Genomic DNA, 27,742 nt, shown 5'->3' with positions numbered 1-27,742 from the left:
CGGGAGACAGCCTAAATAATCCCCAGGACTTCTGTGTGTGAAAGGAAAAGACAAACAGTCCCTTTCAGAAGCCAGTGCAAAATCTATGGTAGTTCTGTCCTGTAGTCTTGTGACAATCTGCCAAGGTGTGCCAGATGTCTGAGCTGCTTCTTCAGTTTCCCAGTGAAGACAGGATCCACGATGCCAATGTGCAGTTATTCACGTGCCTACCTCACACCTGAAAGCTGGCCAAATGAGATGAAAGGCAATTCCTCTTTCTAGACGCTGCTCAAAATGTGTATCTGCTTTGCAGGAAGCAACTTGGCAACGAGCTCATGCTATTTTACCTCAGGTGCAAAGACACCGGCAGAGGGATTTGCTTTTACTCTGTGTGCACGCAGCAGCGAACATAGTAGAGCCCTGATTTATGGCCGATACTGTTAGGCACTGTTGTAGGCTGAATAATGGGATAAATAATTCATTGTAGCAGGAACTATGGCAGGGGGCATTGACAACTGCTTGTAAATTTCCCATACTTGTAACTATGTATAACTACAGAGAAGAGTAAGAGTGAAGCCTTGTTTACAAGCTAAGGATGGTAAGTGAGAGTACTCTATAGCCCCTCACCCCAGCTGCTTTGCCAGTGGCTGTAACATTTCTCTCCCTCTCCCACCTCTCTTCACTCATCTTTCAATTCACCTTGAAAGGCCCCAAGGATTATATATGGCAAATGCTACCAGCTCTCTAAACTGGCAGTGGTGATACTAATAGATGAGCACTGTTACAGCTGCTGCCACTGGCAACAAAAATGTGTGTTCTGATCTTCTAAGTCTCCTGCATTCCCACAACACCACTGTACACTGAAGTATAGACAGACTTGATTTTTCTTCTCTGCACCTGCTTATTTTTTTCTCATAGGTAGCAGAGGATAGGAGTGAGAAATGAGCCTCCTTACTGCCGGAGAAGAGAGTCCCACATCAACACAATATTATGCTAGATAAATGCTGGCACATATACCTAAATGAAAGGAATGACTCCATACGTACTGAAATTCTATCATCAAACATGGAACAATAACTATCATACATTTACTGCAGCTTGTCATGATTTTCATTGCTCCCATAATCTATAGAAGGATTTTGTTACCTGCCCAAGAGAAAACAGTGAGTCATTACTCAAGATGCTGCATGTGCTAAAGGGAAGGGAAATTGAATAAGTAAATAACTGGCTTTTAAGGAAGCTGTTGAGAACAGAAAAGTAAAAAATTTAGAATGTTGTATGGGAAATAATTTTCCTGAAACTAAAAATGCTTTTCGAGGGGGAGAAGATAAGAAAATAATTATGCAAAGATTGAATTAGTTAATCTGCATAAAAATGACATAAACATGATTTTCAGAGATCATTCAAAAGTGTTTTGAATTTTTAAATTTATATGACCATAGATTCCCTTCCCTTCCCTTCCCTCCCCTTCCCTTCCCTTCCCTCCCCTTCCCTTCCCTCCCCTCCCCTTCCCTCCCCTTCCCTTCCCTTCCCTCCCCTTCCCTCCCCTTCCCTTCCCTTCCCTTCCCTTCCCTTCCCTTCCCTTCCCTTCCCTTCCCTTCCCTTCCCTTCCCTTCCTTCCCTTCCCTTCCCTTCCCTTCCCTTCCCTTCCCTTCCCTTCCCTTCCCTTCCCTTCCCTTCCCTTCCCTTCCCTTCCCTTCCCTTCCCTTCCCTTCCCTTCCCTTCCCTTCCTTCCCTTCCCTTCCCTTCCCTTCCCTTCCCTCCCCTCCCCTCCCCTCCCCTCCCCTCCCCTCCCCTCCCCTCCCCTCCCCTCCCCTCCCCTTCCCCTTCCCTTCCCTTCCCTTCCCTTCCCTTCCCTTCCCTTCCCTTCCCTTCCCTTCCCTTCCCATTCCCTTCCCTTCCCTGCCCTGCCCTTCCCTGCCCTGCCCTGCCCTGCCCTCCCCTGCCCTGCCCTGCCCTGCCCTGCCCTGCCCTGCCCTGCCGTCCCCTGTCCATTCCCGTCCCCTTCCCCTTCCCCTTCCCCTTCCCCTTCCCCTCCCCTTCCCTTCCCCTTCCCCTTCCCCTTCCCCTTCCTCTTCCCCTTCCCCTTCCCCCTCCCCATCCCATTTCGTTATTGTTATTTTTATTCTTTTTCTTTTTCTTTCTCAATTTCATCTTGAGTTTTTTTTTATTTTATTTTATTTTTTTTTTTTTTAAAAAAAAAAATTCTCCATTGTTCTCTCACACTGACTCAGTTTCTGTCAGAATGTGGCTTGGCATATTTGAACATCTGTGAGTGTAAGAATTCCCCCTTGTTTGTCAATAGAAGTCTTGACAACTTTTAATTAAATGTGTTTGTATATCATCTCTCACATTGGACTTCTTGGCCCCATGATTGGGGCCCCTTGGTACTCCTGTAATAAACTCAGAAATATTTGAAATGGTTTCATGATTTCAGAAGATACAATGTAACAATTGGTAGAGCACACCACAGCCTGTCCCTAGCCATGCTCCTGCTTTGCATTTCTAGGCTTGAAAATGTTAGGCTATATTTCTGTCTCCTGACAAGTTCTGGGGGTTCTGTTATTAAAAATGAAACTCCAGATATAGCTTGAGTGAGATTTGAAGAGTGAGTCTGGCTGTGGACCAGCTATTTGACTCCTTCATGAACAGGTAAAGAAAATAACAAATGAATGCAGGTTTTACACTTGTAATTATGTTGTGCACAATTTACTTGGGAAGCAACCCCTTTGAAAATAGTGCAGCCACTGACACACATCCTCTGTATTGCAGTTGTCTGGCTCTGGGCTTGCATGTAGCTTTGTTTCCTGGTATGGTGGAGACAAACCATTATGAGTATGGACTCCTCCAGCAACTGTGCCAGGAATGCAAAGCTCTGGCTGCAAATCCAAAGCTACATGGGATGTAAAAATTTGTTCTCTAATTTAAAGGCTCCATTTTTGTAGCTATACACCTGATACTGTCATTGTTAGTCATCATGTTTGGAGGCTTGAGAGTGTATGAGTGTTAGGGGGTAAAGATAGAAATATGTAAAAAAAAGGATAATGTGAATTCATTTAATCATTTAAACCAGAAACATATTATCAGAAATTATTTAATTTAAAGCCCTCCATCACTGCTTCTTTTCTGTTTTATGTTACAATTCATTACTTTATTATGCCTCTAAATGATGTTACTGATTTTTTTTTTTTTTTTTTTTTTTTTTTTTTTTTTTTTTTTTGTCTTAAGGAAAGAAGACAGATGGAGTAGCTGTAGACCTAATGTATTGCCCTTTGAAATCAAATTATGTATCTGGGGCTTTTTGGAATATCCCCCTTTATCATATGATCCTCTTTTGTATTCAGAAGTAGTTTTAGGAGACATAAACCACCTATTAGTTTTGGAGTCTTTTTTCATTTCAAAAGGCACTTCCAGAAAATGCTTGTACCTGTGTTACAGCTGTAATGTAGCCATTGTCTGGCTGTAGCTAGACAATGTTCAAGTCTAAAGCTTGGTGTACTTTATCATCCTTGCACTGAAACAAGTTAATAAACGACTTGAATCACTACAAGTCCTTTCCCAGACCCCCCACTTTTCTCTGTGTGCATTCTCTCATATTGTTTTGTTTTAAAATCAGTCTCCTAGTTCTTGATGCAGCATTATCTTTTGCCTTTTTTTACATAAAATTCTTTCTTCTGTCAAACCTGTTTCTTCCATAAATTATTCCTGCATTGCTCTTCTTGACTGTCTTCTTTCTTCATTTATCTGTGCCAGATCCAGTTTGTGTCTTGCAGGAATCACACATCTTAGATTTTGAGGCATTTAAGGATAGAAAGATCTCATGCAGTTTAAAGTCAGTGAAGGTCCCTCTCACAAAAGCAATTATATATAAACAAATTTACTGACTGTTTAATAAATGTACAAACACAGTAAGGAGACAAAGCTGATGACCAATACATCTTTTCTATCTCTAACTTTTATTAATGAACCATAAAAAATGCACTACTCATTAAGTCTTAATGCTTAATCATGCTAGTGTCATTAAATAGAAAATGTATATGCTCCATCTGGATTATTACAGAATACAAGAGAAAGGCTAAATAAATTCTACATTTAATTTACTCTTTTCTTTAGCACAATAAAGTAAATTAAAATCAATGATTGATTGTCTTTGGAACATTATAATCAGAGCTGAATACATAAACAATGCACCAAATGAATGCTATTTAATCAGATTCTTATGTGTGTCTCAGTCAGTATATCATGAGTCAATAGATGCCATTTATTTTATTCCAAAGAGAAAAAGAAATGCCTTTATTCATTTTGATTGTTTCCCCCATTTTGATTTTCTTTGAATCTTTTTTATTTAAGAAAATATCTACAAATATTTTAAAATGTTTAGAAACATCTGGCATTATATACAACTTTTAGCAATATATTAAGTAGGCTTAGTGCAGTGCAGGACATCTGTCTTCATACCAAAAAAACCAACAACCCAGACACAGTCTGAGGGAGTTGGAAAGGCTTTTTTTTTCAATGCCCAAGAGTGTAAAGCTAGTTAGTCCTTCCATCAGATGCTTGGGCATGTTTTGTTTTGTTTTGTTTTTGTTTTTGTTTTGGTTTTTTTGGGGGCGGGGGTGGGTGGGGGGTGGGGTTTGGTTTGATTTGGTTTGGTTTGGTTTGGTTTGGTTTGGTTTGGTTTTCCCAATTGAAATTGGGATTGGTTTTGACTTTTATTTTAAAATAGGCTTTGTTCTCTTTTTAATGCAATATATTAGTCCCTTTTCATTCACTATGTCAAGGACTTCTTGTCATGTGTCTTATGCTATCCTTCAATGAATTGTACTCTTGCATAGTCTTATATGCCTGTACCAAGCTGCTGGTAAAGCAAAGCTGAGGTGTGTGTGGGAATTAGTGGTGTGAAAAGCTAATTCCACATGTGTGTTTTAGGAAATGTGATATATTGATCTTTGCATGTGCATTTTATACATTAATTCAAATAAAAGTGATATCTGCATTACAAAAGTGAACAGAAGAGGCATGATCTATTGCCCTGAAATAGACTGATTCAGAAATGGAGAAATAAATTTCACAGAGGCAAACTTGGTTGTGTGGGTTTTAACTTGTTGATTTAGGAGGAGTACTTTTAATCAAGCAGACATTTATGCAGGTCAGGGGTTTGAGGTTTTCTTTTCAGCCAACCAGTACTGAAGTTTGATAGCAGGGGAATGGAGGGATGGGTGCCCTATCAGACAGTAACTTGAAAGAATTAAAAGCTAAATGTCTTTCAGTGAAAAGGGGAAAAAAATCAGAAAGATAATGGAGAAATGGGAATACAGATATTATAAAATCAAAGCTAAATAGAATTTAATTTACATTTGGTGGTGTGTTTGGGCCTGTGTGTAATGAATTTTATTTTTTTTTTTTTTTTTTTTTTTTTTTTTTTTTTTTTTTTTTTTTTTTGCGTAGTTGCTTGATACATTTTCAGCAGTATGAAGTACTTGCTCTGATGTGATTTGTGGGGCTGAGCTGGGCCTGCAGCTGACATTGGTGAAGCTGGAAGACCTGTCTATTTTCAGTTGGAATACCTTGTGGCAGATGAATACATTGTGAAATGGGTCACATGCAAGGAAAGAAAGGGTAGGAAATGGGATGGAGTCAGCCATTTAGACTAGTCAAATAGCTAATAACCAGTGCTTTAGCTAAGTTTTGACTAACCATCATATCTTTGAGATATGATGGTTTTGCAGACATTTAATATCCTATATTGCAGCTTCTGTTGCAGAATAACGAAACAGGTTCCACCATGAAGTTATTATGCACATGGTTATCCTCCACAGTCCTGTCATGTAATGTGCTTCATCTCTGCACTTCCTGGAAACCAGTATAAAGTCAAGTTTCCAGCCTCATAGTAAGAAGGGTGAGGACTTATAAGCTACAGCTCAACAAGGGTCCCTTGCGCCACTTCAATCATTAAAATTCAGTGCAAATGGGAGCAGTCTAAAACATTCCTTTTGGTCTGCAGTCAAATTTGAATTTAGTTTTCTCAGGCTAGTGGCATGAAGGCAGCAGACAAATGGTGGAGAGTTGTTCCTCCTTTCCTGTCAGCTGTATGATGACTGTTCATCATGCAGCTGACAATACACTTCCCATTTCCGAGCATGCTGCCTCCTAGACCTGTGCATGTAAATTTGGCTTCCTGGGATTTTAAACATCCGTAATTATGCACTTAAAATGTATTGTTTCCAGATGGTAATGCAACCAGTTGTTTCAAACAATGAAAAATCCAGTGACTTAATTGTTTGTAACAGATGAGTAGAAAAGCTGAAGGAATAAAAGTGTGTAAAAAGAATGATATATGAGGCCATTGGTAGATTTTAAATACAAAGAATTTTGCTAGAAATGTGGGTCCATAGCCTTAAAAAATCCTCTCATGCAATACAGAGTTGAGGTAATCAAGAGGTAGAAGTCTGTAATAATTTCAAACACTTCTCATGTTTACAGATATGATTAAAAGCTGCACAAACAAAGGAAACTGCACATTTTTCTTCTTGAGTGCAAAATATGGTTCTAAGGCTGGAATGGGGAATGAGCAGAAATTTTTCAGTTTCACTGTTTCTGGCAGCATGTTGATTGCAGAAAGAGCACCTTGAACTACGTATTTCATGAACCCAGAATCACCATCAGTCTGAGCAAACGCATAGAGAACATATCTCTTCATCAGTTCTTGTCAGTAAGTTCTTTCAGCCAGATGCAACAATCCAAAAATATGATTTTACAAGTGTAAGGAATGCTGCTCAGATCCATGGATTGGTAACACGCTGTGTTGCTATGATCTACAGGTGTTTAGCTGCCTCAGCAAAATCTCCTCCTAATACCATACAGTGGTAATTAAGACAATAAGGTCATCCTGCATCATGAATTCTCACTTTTCCCTAATGCTGGTCATTTGCAGAAGCAGTGAGAACAGTCTCAGGCCTTCTCCTTGTTTCCCACTTTCTTGAAAACACAGTGATGTGAGCAGGCTACAGGTCAGTGTACCCTCCCAAGAGTCCTTTGGTGAATCCTCTAGCAATCCTGTGCCACCATAGCAGAATTTATCTCTTATGTGGTGGGCTTCCTGCCAGGGCACTGGCTCCGGTAAGCACACATCTCATCCCACCACTAATCACACTAGTTTCAGTCAAGAGTACAGGAATTCCATGCTTGATGGGATTCCTGTACTCTTGACTGAAAAAGCATCAGTTACATAATGGAGATGACTTTTTGATCACGTGAAAGATACTTTATGTTCATGGAAAAAGATGAGGTAATTACCTGCTTTAAGCACCTCCTTAAGCTACAGCTTGCCCAGAGAGCCCTAGGAGGTAAGCTTTCTATGCACTGTTACATGATCAGATAGCTATCAAATGCTTTGTGTATTCCAAATCGTAAGCAATTTCTCATTTCCATCAAATATGTGTTTTAAGCTATCACTTAGCAAGTGTTCCAATATACATAAACAATAAAGAGAATAATTTCATTTTACTGGAAGGTATTTACTTTTCCTGGTTTTCTTTGTTAGAGGGCATATTTGTGGAACAAGGAAAGTTGTGCAGCCGAAGACCCCATACCTCGTTCAGAGCAGAAGCAACCTGAAGATGTAAACATTCACTCCTACCCTGTTCTTATAGCAATTTTAAATGAGATATACAGGCACAGGACTGTACCAACAAATAAGAGCCCCTGGGACAGATAAGAGAGTCTCAGATCAGGGATGATCTGACTACACTCCCTTTTCAGGCAGAGAAGTAACTAGCTGCCAGGTGAGCAATGGTATAAGACATGCTATGCCAGTTGCCTGCATTAATTTGCTACCTTGGCTTTAGAGGTGCTTTGTGTCAGCAGCACAGTGCTAACCGGCTGCAGCACAAACCAGAATTTGGTCTCCACATCGCTTCACAAAAGCTGCATGACTGATTGCTCCACTGTTGGCTTTTAAACTATTTACTACTCGAGCCCTCATTACCAAGGAACACTCTGGCCACTGTATAACAGCGTGCGGTTTGATTGCCTTGTTCAAGCCTCCCATCCAACATAGCCTGCTCTTCTTCTGCTCTGGTTCTGTTAGCATAAGCAGAAATAACCTAACAGAGTCGGAATGGGATGCTTTAACATTGCAGTTCTGCAAACAGTATAATATTGCTGCCAAAAAGAACAGCCCTGCCCTTTCTCTGTTCCCAAATGCTTGCTCTTGTCCCTTTGTTGCTCCCTGCCTGCTGCCAGTATAAGTATTTGCATTGCCAAGCAATGAGCTAAATGGGAGAATGGGTCCGCTTCAAAGTTCACTTGAAAGAAAAAATAGTCATGATTAATTTTAATCCAGATTAATTCAAACTGTTTTGCTGCTCAGTAATGAGAATGCCTTTGTCAGCCAAAAGCAGAGGGCAACTGAGAGGGCAGCAGTTTGTACTTAGGGGCAGATGAAGGGTAAGGCTGCTGTTCTTGGCTTACACTTCTCAGAAATGTGGTATAAATGTGATCCTGTTCTCAAATGCCCTTAAAATGACACTATTACCCTGTTCTTATTACTCTGCTTCTCTCAATCCCCACTTGAGGTCTTTTAAAAAGCATTCATTAAGGTGTTTTTATTGGCCCTTGTCATCTGAAGTTTAATTTGGAGTACAAAGCACTTTTCCTCCTGGTTTGATCCTATCAATGGTCCATAACGGAAACATGTTTATTGACAATACATAACACAGAAAATGTACTTTGCATGGAACTCTCTTTTCAGAGGAACAAACATGGTGTAATCTCCTGAATGGACAAATATGAACAGAACATCTCTTGCATGTTCAGAGATACTGGTTTCCTGGTAAGTACCTACTTAACAAAAAAGCAAGGACCATTTCTTTATTTTTACCTTCCAGATATGCACCTCGTCAAGAAGAGCATAGTATTACTGGAATCAGGAAGAATGCAGATGTGCAGACATAAAAAAGGTTGTACAATTCTACCACTCAGATTTTAGGTACTTGGCTTCAAATCCTGTTCCAAAAGAAAGATTAATGAGCACAGTCCCTCACCCAGAGGAGCAGAACCTGTTGAATAAAAGGATGCAATCTTTTAAACAGCTGCTTCACTGATGCTATTTTCTTACTAATTCTTTTTTTGCCAGATAAGAGCTGATCGAAGCTGATAACATCCGTACATGACAGCAAAACATTTAATCTTAATGCAGAGATTTCTCTCAGATTTCAGTATTTAATATTTGGGCAACAAGAGTACCTTCACAGCTAGAATCCAATGGAGTTGCATGCGCTGAGTCCCTGTGTGTCTCCAGCTTGGCTCATACTACCTTTCAGTTCCTCAAGGCTACCAGAACCCATCACAAGCATGAAGAACGAACCATGGGTAGATCAAATTCATATCCAGAAGTTCACTGCAGTTTCATTATGCTGTTGTTAAGTTCCATGTTCCTGCTGAAAAGATGACATTTTCTATTGAATTGAGACATTTGAAAATTTAAAACTAACATATTACATTTCTTCTGAAATATTTGATTCAGGGAACAAATGACAGACACATATATCATGGATTTTATTGGCTTTTGCAGAAACATTATGCAAATTATTATTAGCTCACAAGTTTTAACACCTTTTTTTGCTTTACTTAGGTAAGTGGATAAAAAAAAAGAAACTTGAGCTGTTTAGAATAATATCACAAAAACTTTTCTGAAGTTTAGGCTTTTATGTTTACCATGGAAACATTCTTTGAGACATTAATTAGGAACCAAAGAGAGATTAGTTAGTGGAACACAATCTCTGCCTAGAAGTGTTATATGTGTGTATCACAACATATCACAACATATATCAGAAAACTTTTGAAAGGATAAATAGCAGACTCTGATGCTAGACATGCAAATGCAAATATGGCCCTCAATACAGATTACCATTTTTAAAATGTGATATGAAAATCCACTGCAAAAGGCAGTCTCAGACAGAAACACTGAAACATTCTAACCTCCATAGCAATCACTGCATCTGCATATAGCTTTGTTAACTACAGTATTAAAAATGAACTGGGACTCCAGATAACAGTCACAGTTGTAAATTTGTTGTGATGCATTAGAGAATCTGGCCCAGTGTGTGTCACAGTTGTTTAATTCATCTAAAGTTGGCAGAGTTTCTTTTTACTTAAATATATTCACACCCATGCAAGCTGTCAAATTGGAATTACTCTTAAGGGCTTAAGCTGAGCTGCAGCTGCAGTGGCAACAGGGGCAGGGAAAGGAGGGCTTGCACTGCTCCCTCTCCTGATGCCCAGGACTGAAGAGGTTGCTCCTTCCACTGTTGGCTGGCCATGTCTTCCCTGAGTGTTGACTGAAGATCTGCTTGATTTGTTTGGACGTCACATTTCATGTAATATTAAATGACTTAAGGATGTCCTTTTCATTTAGCAATGGATAAAAATCAGGTATGGAAGAAAATATCCTTGCAGCTTTAAATGAGCAAATGATCATCTATCATCACAGCCCTGTTTTCTCTTCTGCTAGAGCAAACCCTCTCCATTAGGGCTGGGAAAAGTATTTGCCGTAAAGCATTTATTCAGAGAATGTAACCTTCTAATTTTTTTTCTTTTTCCTATTGAAATTTATCTGCAAACAGTCTGATTTTTATGTGCTGTCCTATCATTCAGAGTTATTCAGCAAGTTCTTTATGCAGCTGTATAAGAGTTTATGCACTGCTCCTGAGCTGTTCACTCTGGTTATTTTTCTCAAGTATGAGCCAGTCATAATTTGCTATTTGTTCAGGGGATGATTCAAGTACATTTCTTAATGTTGCCTTCATTTTCTTTTGAGCATCCTGGAGGACTGCTTAACTTAGGGCAGGGTCTGTGGCCTAGAGGCATCCATGCTGTCCAGAGTCTTCGTAAACTAGCCTGGCTGACATGATGGCTCTCTGTCTCTGACACATTTCCTTCCCTTAGCTACTCGTGCTGTCTTTGTATTAGAATTTTTGACAGCTTTCTATAATTCAAAGGGACTTCCTGGTATTCTGTAGGGACCTGGTATTTCAAGTATTTATGTGTCATCCACTTCCCTTCATTAATTTGTCAACTCAGTCTAAAAACTCATTGGCTTAATTTGTTTCTCCAAACAGCTTTGGGAAAGTTGTTCTAGAATCACATTCCTGTGTTGACTGGAGTCCTTCTAATTCCCAGCATAGAGTCACTGTCATAATATTGCCTCCCACATTCTCCTTCAAATCCTGGGACCATGGGTTTCTTTCCTTTAAGAGCCCTTTAAAAGCAAGTGCAGAGCTTGATGCAGTAGTAAAAAGCTCCAACAATGTATTTAAGCATAGGGCTGTAACTTTCACAAATGTTAAATGAATGCAAAACTATGAGACCACACTATGTGTGTTAAAATAATTAAAACACCTTCTCAGACAGTATTGGTCATCCAAGCTGAAACATCATCAGCACCACCTTCTTGATCAATGTATAGATGCATGATTATATTTAACAGTCAGAGTGTGTGCTATCAAATTCTGGAACTGCTTCAGCTTCCATTCAACCAATGTCTTATTATTATCCTCACACACTTTACAGCTTTATTTTGTCATGGAGAAGACTCAGTTTATTTTTCTTTAGGCAAACAAAGTTTCCTGTGTAATTATTTGACTCCTGGAGGTGGCCTTGTACAACTAACGAATATTAGCAAACATGGTAAAATCATCATCATAAGGGGTAACATGTATTGCCAGTATGTACGGACATTGAATAGCATGCTTATGTACTGGCAATCCAAAGTCTACAATGGAACTAGTAGGAAGTTCCAGAATTAGAACTATAGAAATATATCTGCAATGTGTAGAAAATTGATAGACAAAACCAAGAAGGAGTGTATTTACTTCATTGTGCCTCATAGATCATTATCATGTAAACCCATAATTATCAACTCTCTGTGAAGAACCGTTAAAAATCCTATAGGTAATTTCATAGGCTCATGTTGGAGTCCAGGGCATTCCTTTGGTTGCCCTGGAGGGTCAGGGACCTGGGCAGAGGGGTCTGGGACCCCAGCCCAGAGCCCAGAGCTCAGAGAGACACTGGATTTGATTTCAGTCCATGGGAGAGGCTTCTTGCACTGCAGGAAGCATTACAGGCCACAAGAGTGTGAAAAAATAGTAGTTTAGTATATCACAGGGTGAAAAAACAGTGGGTTTGGGATTCTTGGCATTGAAGTGAATGGGGCAAGATGGAGATTTTGGGGCGTTGTCTCCTTCTTCTTCCTTCTTGTTCCCTCACTCCATTTCTACAGTGACGTTGGCACAAAGTAGTTAGTGAGGACTGAGTCAAAGTAAAAATGACCTTTTTAGTATTAGTGATAGGCATTGGCGAGAAATAGTAAATAAGAAATACGTAGCAATTAGTAAAAAAGATAAGGACAACCCAGCTCAGAGAGAGACATGAGAAGTCCAAGCCGCGGCAAACATCTTGTTGGACTGAGAAAATTGTAAGATAAGAACTAATAAATGAAGTATGCAACCTTAAAAAATCTACACCTGAAGACTCTGTCTCTTCCTTCAGTTTAGCACAGAGCTTTGCAGGGGGCAAAAAAGACTCTAAAACCACCTGAATGCCAGGGAATTTAAGCTCCTGAAAAAGAGCCCCCGACAACTGGCGTCCCTGAGTGAGCAGAAACAGGTTCAGACAAACACTGAGTCTGAAAAAAAGGTTCACTTTGAAAGGTAGGTAGATATTTTGTTGTAGACTTAAGGTTATTGCAAGCATCACATTTCAATACAATGTAGAGAACCAAGTTTAGAAGCCTAAGTTCCACACACTGGAAGCAGTAGAAATTGGCAGGAAAAAGTCTCTTTAGTTGTTTAACAGACTAGAGTGGAGAGTGCCTCTCAGCTTCTCCCTTTCCCCCAGCTTCTAGAGGAGGATCAAGGTTTACTCACCCCATAGATAATCCACTAAGTATAACAAAGGAGACCCTGTCTGTTAATTCTATGTGAGTACATATACAACAGGAGAATATTGTCACTTTATTATTAATTCAGATATTCAGGGGTTAAATTATGAACTCAGCTATGGAAATTGAAAACTGAAACTGAAAATGTATTTATTTCAGAGCTACACATAATTATATACTTCTAGTTTGCTCTGTCTATTTTAAATTACTTTATGCAAATCTAATTTTCAAGGATTATGTATAGAGTAAAATTAGATGAGCCCTTAAAAAGCTAATATAATATAATTGTGGTATTATTGTGTATGTGCATAGTGTGTACATAGGATCCAAATGTTAATTAGTAAATCAGGGTGATTTAACAAACAGAAATTTGTTCTGATGAAAGGCTGAAAGACAATTACATCCCAGAAAGTTATTGTTTGTACTATGAGCTCACTGAAAAGAAAAAAGTTAACATAGCAGAAAAGACTTCTAGAGAAAAAACTCCACCAATTGAGTCATAGACACGGGAATTCATTGTTACTAGTGCCTAGTCTGATGGCTTTCCACAAAAAGACTTGAGTTGTTTACCCCGAGTATTGATTGTGAAACAGTAAGGCAGCTTTATGCAGCCATATCTTCCACTTGGGTCTATCTCTGCTTTTCACTTGGCAGTAATGGAGCCAGAGAAATTTGCATCAGATGCGTATGCAGTTCCTTGACCCTTCTTATGAGGAATACAGCTGGTTCCAGAGGGTTAAAATTCTGTCAGGATTACAGCCCAGTCACTCAAACCTAGGGCTAAACCAAGGTTCTTTTGCTTTGGGGAGACACAAAGGAGAAAATTCCAACCAAATATTCTCGAGGCAAAAATACACAAAAGTTTACTGGCAAACTACAGAGAGTTAAAGAACATTGACAAAAGTGTAAATACTATAATAATGTCCCTTATCACAGCACAGACTTATTCCGTTGAACATATAAAACCTAATAATCCATTTGATGTTACATTCTGTGAGACAGTTAGAAGAAGAAGAAAGGGAGAAAAACAAAAAGACAGGAAAGATATAGAAAAACAGGCATATAGCTACCAACTCCTTGTTTCTAGTGATGTGAAACTCCAAGGTGCAGGTAGGGTCAAAGGACAATATGCTTGCCTTGTAGTGAGTGACCCTTCTTAAACCTTTTTGGCCCATCTTGGGCCTTCCTCCCAGGAGGGACTTCCAGTCTCTTGGTCACTCATGGACTGGGGTAGGCAAAAGTGGGGCTGCCTCCAGTGTGCCATGATTGATAGACACTGTGCAGGTGGGGATATGGGGGACAGGGCACCACCTCACCAGAGCAAGGTCTGACCCACCCCCTACCACACATTCCAAGCTCCCAAGACATCTTGAAACAAATTACCTTTTCCAGTCTCTTTTCCACTGACAGTCAGACAGTGTACAGTGTCCCTGAATCAAATGCCCCCAGTGTATCTCCTCAGATGGACACTGTTCAGAGGCTTGATGCAAATAACAGCCTTGCACTTCATGTAAAAAGAAAACTTCAGGAAAATATTTCTGCTTCATAATCATAACAAAAGAAGGGTTTCTGAACTACAAATATAATAACTGTAATTCAGGTAAATTTTGTTATTTAGAATCAAGTGGGCAAGTCAGCTTTGCCTTTCTTGTTGAAAGCTGACATTTAATACCTGAAAATAGATGTGAAATGAGTGTGAATTACTCAGAGAAAAATGTTGCCAACAACAGAAACTTTAGAACAATTGCATGGAACAACCTCTCAGCCTACCTTCTGAGCTCTATTCAGGCCTTAGTAATGTGTTCCTTCCCAAACCCCCACAAACTTTAGTGGGAGTTCTGAACAGACCCAGAACAGGAAGTACTGCCCACATTTCTCACTGTGGCAAAAGCTCTGCCGTGACCTGTGATGGTTTATCACTGATCCCTGGATGCAAAATTTTATTCACCAGGTCACAAAACCTGAGCAGAGCCTGAGTGCAGCAAATGTCACAAGTATATCAGACCAATTTACCATCTAAAATCATTGGTTGTGAATAACACAGCTGGTATTGGTGCCATCTTTTCAAATCTAGCACAAAAGCCTCAGTGAGCAAAGAAAAACAATCCATTCTATACTCCATTTCAGATGCTATAAGTTCAGCTTTGCATTTTGAAAGGCTTTCCTACATAAATATGTAAGTCAGTTTTCTTGTCAAGTTTTTCTATATTAAAATCGAGGCTTGTACCAATGTTTATATACAATGAATGGTTCAAAATTAATACTGACCTGCAAGAAGAAAGCTTTATAATGACTGTCATAGAACATGCTGAGTTGGAAGGGTCCCATCAGGATCATCAAGTCCAAATCCTGACCCTTCATAGGACACCCCAAGAGTCACATCTGAGCGCACTGTCCAAATGCTTCTTGAACTCTGTTAAGAAAAAAAGATAAGAGCTAAATACAGAAAAACAAACAAAAAAACCCCACCAAACCAAACCAAACCAAACCAAAACAACCAACCAACCAAACAAAAAACCCCCACAAAAACCAAAAACAAAAACCCAAAAACAAACAAACAAAAAACCCCAAAACAACAACAACAACAACAAAACAAACCCTGCAAAACAAAACCAACCAACCAACGAAACAAACAAACAAAAAAAAACCACCAAAAAACCCCCCCACCAAAGCTGAGCTGGAGTTTACCACTCACAAACTAGAATGAGTTATAGGGAGTCAGTCTGTGCACTCAAAGCACTCATGTTCTTAAAACTGTTTTCATATTGTCAGGGCCCCAAGGGTACCACCAATCCTACCCCTTCCTGCCTACCCTCTGAACTCCCCCAACCTTGCCCACAGCCCAGGACCCCATCTCAGCTCCAAAAGCACCATCAGCCCCTGCCCCAGCATTGCCTCAGCAGCAGGGCTGATCTACAGCTCCCCACAGCTTTGTCTCCCCAGACACAAGCCCAGCCTGGGCTGATGTCTTGTGTCTCTAACACTGACCAGTCCACATTCCTTTCCCCATGGATCTGCCTAGCCACTGAGAGACTGTGCCTCACCGTGGTCCCCCACACTGAGTCTGATCATTTAAAACACTTATTTAAAATTAGAAAGAAGTCATTCACAATGAACATATATTTTCATTCCATAAAGTACTTGCATTTTAATGAAGAATGCAGTTTCCTAGCAGCAGGTGTTAACATTGAAATGAAAAATTAGATCATTATATTGTGTATCTGCTTTCAGAAGGATAAATTGAAAATAGGATTTACTGAAAACACTGATAATATCTTGAAACCCTCATTTGTCTTTAAAGCTATATTAAATTTCATCGGGTTTCTAGTTTGCTTGAGGTATTCCAAGACTGCTTGGGGAATACACAGTGGAATGTTTTTCTAAGCCATCATAACTGTAAGTCTGCCTGAAGTGTGACCTGTTGATAGCTTTATGGAGGTACATTTGGATCCCTGTATCCTCCCTCATTCTGGGAAAGCTTGAAAAGTAATTACAAAGCTTCTTCTCAATCTTTCTGCATTAAATGCCAAAATTAAAGGTGAAATCTGAGGCCACAAGAATCTGTTCTTAAGTTCTGATTCTGCAGACCCTAAATGTATTTACCTAATCTCCACACAACAGAAAGGGCCATTCTTTGTCTTAAAAATTAAGCAAACCACCTTGTTTTTCTGCTTTGTATGCAACCACATAAGAAGCACAAGTTTTGATGTGTTATGATTACAGCTTTAGCACAGGAAATCATACACTTATGTGAGGGTATGGCTGTATGTATATGGACATATCATAAAGCTTTTGAGGACATGCTTTCTTTTCAAGAGCACTGAATTTGCATCCATACAGCACATATTCTTGGGCATTAAGAGAGTCCACAGGGATTTTTAGAACTTGCACAATATTTTCACCTACTTAGCATGCATGGTGCTGAATTAGGGCTGTCTTCATTATATGGTAGGAAATTACTTTCTATGGTTACTTGGCTATCAGCTTGTATACCCAATTCATGGATAGAAAAGTCTGTAAAATACAGTCCTTCCTATTTTCTTTGTACATTATTTTATCCTTGTATTGCATTCTCTGATATCCTATGCCTTCTCATAACCATACTTCAATTTTAGCCTCCTTCTGATCCAGGTTCTTTTTCCTGTACTTTTCCTATTGTCCAGTGCTTTCAGCTGCAGTGCAAGGTGATTCTATTATTTTAGTTCCTTGTGCTCCTATGGAAGTCATGTTCTAGAGCATTCTGTTGTGTAACTTTTTTTTCCTTGTGAAACCTTATACTCAGGGATAATCTTTATCACAACTATCTTTTTTGGGTTTTTTGGGGGGGAGAGATCAATTTTGACAACATAAATAACTAAATGCATGGGAACACGGGAAAGCAAAAAGAAAAACGTAAGAGATTCATAAACCTCTAAGAAACTTACTCTCACTTGTGGTTTAACCCCAGCTGAAAACTCAGCCTCATGCAGCTACTCACTCTTCCCCCACTCTCCTCTGATGTGATAGGGGAGAGATTCAGAGGGTAAAAGTGAGAAGACTCATGGTTTGAGATAAACCCATGAGTTTAATAGGGAAATCAAAAGTCATGCATACAAGCAAAGCAAGACAAGGCATTAATTGACTATTTCACATGGGCAGACAGGCATTGAGCCATCCCCAGGAAAGCTGAGCCTTGTCATGTGTAACAGCGACTTGGGAAGAAGACAAATGCCGTCACCCCAAATGTCCCCCTCCTCCTTTTCCCCCTAGCACTATATGCTGAGCATGATGCCATATGATATGGAATATGATATGGGGTCAGCTGTCCCAGCTGTGTCCCCTCCCAACTCCTTGTGCACCCCCAGCCCCCTTGTTGGTGGTGAGAGGTGAGAAGAAAAAGGCCTTGAGGGTCTGTGAACCCTGCTCTGAGGTGACTAAAACACCCCTGTATCAGTGCAAATCCAGAACACAGTCATGTAGTAGCTACTGTGAAGAAAGTTAACTCTAATGCAGCCAAAACTATCACATTCTCCAACTCTTATTCCATAGGATTTTGCTGCTTCTCAGAAGAGCACTATTCTTGGGGAGAAATAGAAGAAAGTCATGGACCTTATTCCAGTGATGTAAAAGTAGGGCCTGAATATGAAGAGTACAAATAAAATCTCTTTAGCACTACCTCTTGGCATTTCATGGATCTGGTTCCTCACCCATCCTGCCATTCTTATTATTAATCTCTGTATTATTGAGTTTAAGTAAAAAGATTTTGTAGTCTACTAAATACTTTAGTGAAGTCCAGAGAAATTATGCTTCCCCTAAATCTTCTCTATAAAAAATCAATTATCCATAAAATTTACCAGCTCACAAAGTCTGGCACATTGTATTTTTGGCAACGATCACCCTTTCAATTTACTTTCATATCTTCAAGTATTCATCCTTCAAAATACATATGTTTTCAGAACATGTAACTTTAGTAAACTTTAGCCCCAGGTAGAATTTTGTCTTAAAAGCCATACATAGAAATACAAATCTCAGGAGGTTTTATTAAAAGTTTTGTATACTGTGCAATGTGAGTTATATTTTGCACTCCTCAAATACCTACTTAGTCAAATACACATCCTGGATGAACAGAATCTGCTGCTTACTTGTCTTCTTTTTTTTCCTTCAGTTTGGTATTTAAAACTGTCTTAATGTTTTCCTACTTAAAACGGTGAGAAAAAAGGGTAGAAAAAGACAGCTTTCCAAATCTAATCTGACACAATACTGTTTTACAGTAGCCTTGTAATTATTTGATTATTGTCACTACTATTTAATATATAAATGAAGAGACATTAATCAGATGACTCACTAAAATGCCTTGCAGAAGATAAGGTTTTGGTTTGGTGTTTTGTTTTTGTGCCTTTTTTTTTTTTTTTTTTTTTTTTTTTTTTTTTCCCCAGGGCAAGCTTCAGTGTTTTGTGGCAGAAGTCTCTGTGTTGTGGAACAGCAGCTGGTAACAGGCTGTAGGAAAGTGCTGTCTGGTGAGTGGAACATGCCTTAATGCCTGCAGAAAATAATCTAATTTATCTATACTTTATTGGAGAAGGGAAAAAAGAAAGTAGCCGACACTTCATCCACACATCATACCCACACCGTATCTTTAAGAGACAGTGTGTATATTTGGATTTATTATCTCGCCCCAGAAGATTACTTGTCTATGACCAAACTACATATGCAGATGTAGGGACCGTAGTATCTCACTGATCCTGTTTCTCCCAACTGCCCCTGGAAAGCACTGTCCGTTCATCCGTCTCCTTGTACGCTATGGACTTGGCAGTGCTGGATTACATTGGACATGACGATGTTAGATCTTTTCCAACCCAAACGACTCTACGATTTACCACGGCCAGGAGCGGTGACTGCCGGAGCCGAGTCCCTCTCCCCGGAGCCCGTTCCCAGTTCATACCCGCGAGGGGCAGCAGGGGCCGGCGGGCTCTCCTGGCACAATGGCGCTGCCAGGAAGGGAAACCCCCTCCCCCAGCAACACTGGTGGGCGGACGAGGAGGGGACCGAACAGCCCGAGCGGCAGCCTCAAGCACCCAGACATTCCCCGTCCGCGGCTGGGGCAGCGGGACGGGAGCAGGCTCAATGTGAGAGGGCACGCAGCCGCTGCCAGCGGGACTCCCTGAGGTTCGGGGTCCTGCCTGCTTCCCGTGCCCCCGGAGCCCGCTTCGACCCCGGCACAGCGCGGACGGCGAACAATGGCCCGCGACCGCCCCCGGGCTGCCCCGGGCCCGCCCCGCCGCTCGGCTGCGGCCGCTCCCCGCCCCTCCCGCCTCGGCCGCCCGAGTCCCTTGAACTTTCCCCGGGAGCTCGCAACAAGCAGCCCACGCCGGGCTGCCGCGGCCGCCGCTGTCCGCACGGCCCCCCGACCCTGCCGCCAAATTCCCCTCAAGCACAGCCCACCCTCGAAGCCTCCAAGAGCCCCGCAAACCGCCCGCCCGGGGATCCCCGGCACGGCGCCTGAGAAAAGCCCGCCGCCGCCCCCGCTCCTCTCCCGTTCACACCTCGCACAGCTCCCGCCCTCCCTCGCACGCCCACCGGCGCCCCCCCCGCCTCCCCACCCTCGTTCCCTCTGCCCACCCCGCCCCGGTCCGCGAACGCCCACCCCCGGCCCCTGCCCCTTCCCCAGAGCCAGAGCCGGGCAGAGCGCTCCGCTGCCGCCGGCTCCCAGCGCTGGGGCCGCGCCGACCTCCGCGCGCTGCTTCCCGCCGCCGAAGAGAAGCCCCTTCACAAAGGAGCGAGGCAGCAGGAGGCGGGGGATACGCGCACGCCCGGCCGCTCCGTCCGGATGCGGTGAGCCCCCCGCTTCGCCTCCGGGGGGGAAGAAGCGGAGCGGCGGCGGCTCTCCGGCTGCCACCATGGGCTGCTGCACGGGGCGCTGCACGCTGATCTTCCTCTGCTCGCTGCAGCTGGTGAGTGCCGGGGCACGCTTCGGATTCGCGGGGGGCGCGCAGGGACGGGCGCTCTCTCCCCCGCCCCGGGCACGGCCGCCGGGGGCGCGGAGCGGCGCTGACCCGGCCGCGGAGCTGTCCGCGCCCGCCGCCCCGACGGCGCCCCCGCGCCCCGAGCCGCAAGTTTGGCGGTGCGACGCGGCCAGAGCGGCCCCGTGGCCGGGGAACGGAGAGGGTGGGCGACACGGAGCGGCTGTCAGCGCTCCCTGCCTGAGGGAGAGCGGCTCCCCAGCCCTGGTGTCGCTTCGAGAAGGTGTCGCTCCCTCCTCCGTGGTTCCGGGCAGGGGCTTCCCCCGTCTGCTCAAAGTAGAGGAAAGAGGGGAAGAAAGAAGCTGACGGTGCCCCCGGTCAGTGCCCGCTGGGCGGCGGCGTGGCCGGACACTGCTGGGCGCTGCCGGCGCGGTGACAGGATGCGGGGACCGGCATCGCCGCCTCTTTCTTTTTCTGTTTTTCTTAATCTGTGTAAAAGCGGCGTGTGCCGGCCCACTCTCGTGACTTTTTCTTGGGGTTCCTTTCCTCTGCTTAAGTATTCCTCAGCGTGCAATTGAAACAACAGAACGGTGCCGCTTCTTCTCTTTGTTTAGTGGAGTTGGCATATTTATTTTAGAGAAAACAGTTGTTGAAATAAATCACCGCCAAACAACAATAATCCTTCATCTGGCTCATTAGCAGGATGATAAAATAATACTCTCCCCTTAACGGTAGTCCCTGGTCCCAAGAGTGTTTTAAAAGGTTTTTTTCTCTTTTCTAGTGACTCAGCGTAATCATTTTGCCACAAGATCTCTCTTAAAATGAGTGGTGTTCTTCGTGTGTGTGTGTGCCTGTATAAAGAAGAAAAGTGGGATGCATTTAGTGTGTGTGTGTGCGGGTTGGTTGTTTGTATTCGTGATCCTTTGTGATCTTTCTGGTTGTCTCTTACAACACTTTGAAATTGCTTCTATTTCTGAGGTAACGCTCCAGAAGTAATTGTACATATTGCATTTATTTGAAAATCCCCTTTAATTTTAAGGCTTTGTGCCAGGTTCTTAGCCTGTGTAGACTGGTGTGTCTCCATTGTTTCCAGTGTGAGCCTGGACCTTATTCACATGTGAATAGAGGGATGGGCTTAGAGTGGTATAAGTAACTGAACGGCACAACCTTACCAAAAACCGGAGGAGGCATATGATTTGTATTCTTAGTGTAAGGAAAGTTCAGTATACATTGCTGTTATTTTTTATTTCTTCTTTTGTATCAGTTTTGTGCTAACAACTGCAGCAGAATCGCTCCTGATTTACATCATGCATGTGGGAGGGGAAACAACTCCTATTTCTTCAAATATATCTCCTTGCCGGTTATGAGGATTATAATAACTGTATTTACTATTCTGTGGAATTACTGGGAGGCTATAAAAATTGAAGTAAAGTGTGAATGGCCACCATAATCTGCAGAAAAATGCATAAAAGGTCTTTCAGGAAAAGAGTCATGTTTTATGAATGACCTATCAGATGATATAACAACTTTCAAAAATTACTTCAATGCATGGTGTTTTCTTCTGTTCTTACCTCTTTTATAGTGATGTTCTACTGTCATACCTACGTCTTTCAGGTGCTGATAAATGGCTGTATGGCAAAATGCTGTCATTTTATTTTATTTTCATTTAAAAATAGAAGTCTTTCTTTATATTCAAGAAGTTATATAGTAGATATTAAGTCCTGGTTCCAGCCAAGACGGGTTTTATTTTTTGCAGCAGCAGCAGCCTGGAGGAGACATGGCTAGGAACCCGGAGGTTATTCTGTGCTACCTCACATCATAGCCAGGGGTGGACAAAAAGAACTGTCTTCCAGGGAGAATGGGCTCCTTCTGTTTGGGGTAGTCCCAAGCTGGAGAGAGCAGTGGGTAGCCCTGGTTCCAAGCCATGGGGAGCATGGCTGAATGGCTGTGGTCTGGTGGGGCTGGGGCCAGCATTTTTCATGTCAATCACTCTCTCTTTAGCATGCTTTTGTTATTAATATTGTCGCTGTTACTGCTCCTTTTCTTATTTCATTGCTGTTTCCAGAAAATTGTTTTTCTCTCAACCCACGATCTTTGCCTTTTGTGCCTCTAATTCTCTCCAGGCACCTGTAGGGGGAAAGGAGAGGGGAGAGGGAGGAGCGAGTGGCAGCGTGATCTGGAGACTCTCAGTCAGAGAACTAAATTGGGGAGTATCATTCCCAAACCACGACACATGAACTTAAAGCTCAGATGCTTTCCATGATCTCAGTGCTGGTAGTGTTCAGTTTATACATGCACAAGTTAACACCACAGAGAGTTTAAATCTTTTTCTAATATCTCAGAGGTCATGAATATAAAACATATGCAGCAAAACTGCATTCCAGGAAATTACTCTCATTAAGTGAGATTTATTTTACTTTGCATCCACTTATGGAGGGGTGAAAGAGATATTAGTGATTGTAGACAATATTTAGATTAAATCTTGCAAAATCCAAGCACTTGTAGTGCTAACTTGTAGAATTTCAGAAGTACTGATGATTTATGTGACTTGAGGAAAAACTTTAAAAAAGAAACAGATGGGCACGTATTTTTAAAAAAGAAGTTGTTTACTTCTTTTAAAGTTACAAGAACAGTTAGTCGTGTTCTGATCATGTAGAGAAGGGCCTGGTAACAGCTCAGGCTTAGCCTTAGGATTAACCTTTCGATATTACCTGAGAAAGAAGTTTCTAATTAAATACAGTTGGCAACACACAGGCATGTACTGTGTAGATTCTCTTCTGTATAAGAAGGAAAGTCAAAAAAGCCAAATCCCTGGAGACATGTTCATAAACAAGATTTTCTTCTTGTTCTAAAGAAGAGTGCACTGTTCAGTGTCATCAAAGCACAGTTTCTTGATTCTTTAAAACTTTTATCTTGTCTAATTTTTTTCTTCTTTATCCCAGCAATATATAAACAAACAGCCTAGGCAAAAGTGAAGGGGAAAACAGTTATTGCATTACTGTAAATAAAATATCTTTCTCTAATGTTAACCCATTAAGTGTATTCACTGCAAGAAGATTTGCTTGTAATTTTCATTCCTGTTTGTCAGGGGATTTTGACATAAAATGGCAATAATAGAGATTTTCAGTTATGCTTTAATCCACGAAAGTGGAGGTTTTTGGCTAACCTCTTTTACTTTTTTATAATGAATGCATTTAAATTATTCATTCCATAATCCTAGGGACAGTCTGTAATTAGTCTTCTATCATTTAATAATAACAACTTCATTTGTAAATGGGAATCCATATCATTATTTGTTATCATTATATCAATACAGAATTCTGGAAAAAAACCCACTGAGATGGAAGTGTAGGTGGCACAAGTTCAGGAAAAGCTGTTAGTCGCTTTCAGGGTTTCATTAGACCCCTTCATGTGGATTCTGCTTCTGAAAATCAAGGAAATTTTGTGTAAGGAGAACTGTATCTTGCCCCACCACTCCTCCTTGATATTTCACTGTTTTGCTCTTCCTGACTGAAGCATTGTCATATGCCATTGTCAAAGATGTCTGAGCAAAGTACAATGAAGTGTATGTGTATTTTTTGTCCATAATTATGTCATTAAAATTATTAGGAGCTATGTATACATTGGGAAAATATATCATAAGGATACACGGATCCTTTGGATTACAGCCGTAATTCTTACTGATGCCACTGGAAGTCTGAGACATCGGCCTTGTCTGTACTAAAAAAATTAAACCAGCTGTTGGAGATTGCCCCTGTGCTGTTGCAGACACCATGCCATAAAACACTGAAAGTTGAACATTTTTGGAAAATAAAACTAATTCAAAAAATATTAAATTCTGGAAGGGGTAAATTGACAATAAATTGCAGCAAGATTTAGCTGTGTGATTCCAATTGGTGTTAATAAATGTCACACAGTGAAAACCTTCACGCCGCTTTGATAAGGTGTTTCTGAGAAACTACCTTAGCAGGATAACGTTGTTTCAACACTTACAATAAGTGGAAGTTTTTGGGGCCTAGAAGTAGGCAGATAAACAAATACAAAGAGATGGTGAATGAGATTTTCAAAGTGGTGAAAGGACAATTGATGGAAAGTGTATGACTAAGTCCCTTCATGGCTTTGACAGTCTCATTTCATGTGCTTATCCTTGGGCTCCTCTGCACTGTGTTCATTCTGTACATCCTGATTTAGAAGTGTGTGGTTTATCCAGTTATAGCTACTGCAAATTAGGCTGTTCCCTACTTAACCTGTTATTTTCCAAATAACTAAAGTGTCAGCAGTCCAAACCGAAAAATTATTCCAGTGGAAACACAGCTTCTATGTACTATTGTTTTGACTCACGTTTGTTTGGGAAGTGCAATTGGGCATTTTAACAGCCTAATCTCTTTCAATATTCAGTAGATTTATATTTATGATTTCCATTAACATTCATTAGATTGATGTATGTAAATTCTTACATTTGGAGATGAGACTGTATACGTTGGAATGAACAATAATGTGTCATCATTTGTCATTGGACATCATGAAATTTCAGCAGTTATGTGGGGAAGTGATATATGTATATATCTTGCATATATTTTCATCTTATTTTTAAATACTTTATAGAGCTGGACACTCTATGATTTTGACTCTTGATGCTTGGATGTTAGAACTGACAGATACAGTTATTCAGTTAACAGCTCAGGGATTTAAGGGAATTGATACATTTGAGAAAGTAAAATCTTTGAAGCAATACATTGCTGCACTTTTTATGCTGATAAAAGAATCACCAGCCCATTGATGTGGAGATGAATCATCTGTCCACTGATAAAAGATGGGGAAGTTGAGGGAGTGCCTCTTGTATTAGCAAGGATGGAGAAAGTTTGGGGTTTTAGCCCTCAACAGTGCCCTGGTGGCAGGATGTTGCACTTTCTGTTACAAGAGCTGAGGTGGGAATAGTGTTTTCCTCCGACAACTCAATTAACGTTCCCCAAACATGTAACCATTGCTGGTGGCTATACCTAAGAGGCTGATACACTTGTAATGTGAGTGCATAGCTGCATTTAACCTTAACATTGGAAGCAATACACTGCATCCAGTAGAACTACCTGAGTTACGTACTCACAGTCCAAAAAATACATGATATTATATATGTTTTAGGATCTCTCTCATCAGGAACAAAAGAGTAAAAACTAACGCTGTTTTCTACTTTGTGTTTTTGTTCTACTTTTCAAAATTTTTGGGAGTTATCTGTTAGTAAAACACACATTCTGAACTCATCAACACTGTTGGATTTAATCTCTCCATGCACCAAAAATTCAGCTTCAGAAGTGAAATCCCCTCCTGTCAAAGCTGCATGTAGGACTTCTTCTGTTCAGTGTTCCAAAGGTAGAAATTCAAAACGTGAGAAAACATGAACTTTCAGAGCCCTCTGACATTTCTGAACTGGGTCAATTTCTGAAAGGAATCATGCAGCTCTTGCTTAGTTTTAGGCTCTGTCCACCTCATAAGACTATTTTTCTACAATTCCTGGCTGCTCTATGACTGGGGGACAGTTAATTGTCATATAAATAATTTAATGAATGTATTTATAGTGATGAAGTGAAAGAGTTAAGATTTCAATGATAATAATGGCAATTAATACACTGAAAAATGTGAATCATATAGCTGCTCTTCCTGTCTATAAGACCAGTAAGTTTTGTAAATAGTTATTTTAAGGACATTCAAATGTGCTGCTGATCTGCTTTCTATTTCTGCTACATTCTACCTAGACCCCATTCTTGGGACTAAGAAACAAATATTGTGGTTTGGAAAGTCATTGGAATTCAGGATAGTATTGTTTGGATCTAAATGGAATTTGGGTAGGAATTACAGACCTTGAGCACTTTGTAGGTTTATTTTTGGAGATCATATGGGATCGATTTCACTTGCAGTTGTTTAGGTGGTGTTTAAATATTGTCAATTATGTGAGGTTTGGATCTGAAATAAAAACTTGTAAGACTAGTTAATCTTAGTTCATGTTTTCAACCTGTATCTTACTTGGATCTTACAAAAAGGTCCTTTTAGTTTTAGGACTAATTTGATATATTGACAAATGCGTAATAAAATCACAGTCCCTTAAGTTTTCAGGTAAATGTGTTGCATTTTGGCCACCCTATGATATGAATTTAATTGATTAGATGACCAAAGAGAGCGTCAAACCAGTCACACTAATCATTGGCCCTGATATTGTACAAGAAAAGTGAATGGAGGTTTTGTACTTCACTTGATTAGAACTGGAGTAAATTAATGTGTTCCATGCTTGCTAAGATGATCACTTCTTGGATGTGCTCACTGAAGCTGAGAGGCAAAGGACCCAGGATGCAACACGGGGGAAATTGATTGAATACTAGGGGAAAAAAAATCATAGTGGGATTATTGGATCACATTTTTGAAAGAAATTTTGGAAACTCTATCTCTGAATAAATTCAAATTGAGCTAAACATAGCTTTTAAAAACCTGACCTAACTGAAGTTTATCTGATGTCAAATTTGGCCCTGCTATGAATAAAGGTTTGACCAGATGACCTCTAAGGTGCCTTGCAACTCAGGTTATCCTGTGATTGTATGATCATCCCAGAGCATAAGAAATAAGGGTCTTCAATTCTTTGTTAGGAGGGTATTTACACAGCAATTGAGTTATTTTGAAATAATTAGTTTCTTAATTTGTTGTGTTTATAATGTAGTGGAAATAGACTAGACATGGTAATAACAGTTCTAGTATTCTGTTGTATCTCTTGGTGTCAAACCTCAGTGTTTAAGTAAACAAGAAGTACCTGTGATTTCCTCGACATTTATTGTGTCATAAGTAACAAAGCTGTGATACAATGTAGTATATCAGATCTTCTGAACTCATTAATATTGAAGCAAAATATATTTCATTCAATCAGTCTTGTAATTAATTACTATGCAGTCATTTTGGGGCAAAAAGCCTGTTATTTCTGCACATTTTTGGTTCTAGATGGCTAAAATAAAGGAGCAGTAATAAGTGACTGTGTGGTTCAGGAAACTGAAAACATGATACAGAGTTTTTTGCCTCTAGGTCACATATTGAAATTCACTGCCGGTTAGATGAGGGCGAATGTCATTATGAAAAGTTTATATGAAATGATACTGATCTTGCTATAGCCTCAGTATAAAAATGTCATCTTAATATAGAGATTGGTCTTAATTTCCTAATACAAGAAGGGTGAAGGTTGGTGGGTAGGGTGAAGACCAAAATGACGGTTTTGCCAAAGTTTCCTTCAGCTAATGAGGGGTGCTAGCATGCTTGTGCAATGAAGTTTGCACCACTGCCTTAGCTCATACTGGACATGATATCTTTGTAAGCTTTATAACTGACATTAAATTAAAATGAAAAATAATGT

At 40.8% G+C, this 27,742-nt stretch overlaps 1 protein-coding gene and 1 long non-coding RNA gene across 4 annotated transcripts in view; one reads left to right on the top strand and one right to left on the bottom strand.

Moving 5' to 3' along the window:
* Positions 1 to 7,169: 7,169 nt before the first annotated feature.
* Positions 7,170 to 20,267, bottom strand: LOC131378702 (uncharacterized). Its single transcript, XR_009208498.1, has 3 exons — positions 20,127 to 20,267; positions 15,188 to 15,332; positions 7,170 to 9,419 (listed from the first exon to the last, which is right to left on the bottom strand). It is a non-coding gene; the product is annotated as an uncharacterized LOC131378702 (long non-coding RNA).
* NKAIN3 (sodium/potassium transporting ATPase interacting 3) overlaps positions 20,150 to 27,742 on the top strand; it is a 346,346-nt gene continuing 338,753 nt past the window's right edge. For all 3 annotated transcript variants that reach the window (XM_040067999.1, XM_040067990.1, XM_040068008.1), the window contains exon 1: positions 20,150 to 20,349. In XM_040067999.1, coding sequence (XP_039923933.1) covers positions 20,296 to 20,349 — 54 coding nt within the window. In that variant the 5' untranslated portion in view covers positions 20,150 to 20,295. The remainder of the gene's footprint in view (positions 20,350 to 27,742) is intronic.

The sequence above is a fragment of the Hirundo rustica genome, chromosome 1 (assembly GCF_015227805.2).
Source record: "Hirundo rustica isolate bHirRus1 chromosome 1, bHirRus1.pri.v3, whole genome shotgun sequence".
NCBI lineage: Eukaryota > Metazoa > Chordata > Aves > Passeriformes > Hirundinidae > Hirundo > Hirundo rustica.
Note: the sequence above shows the minus strand (reverse complement) of the source record. Positions and strands in the feature narration are given on the sequence as shown.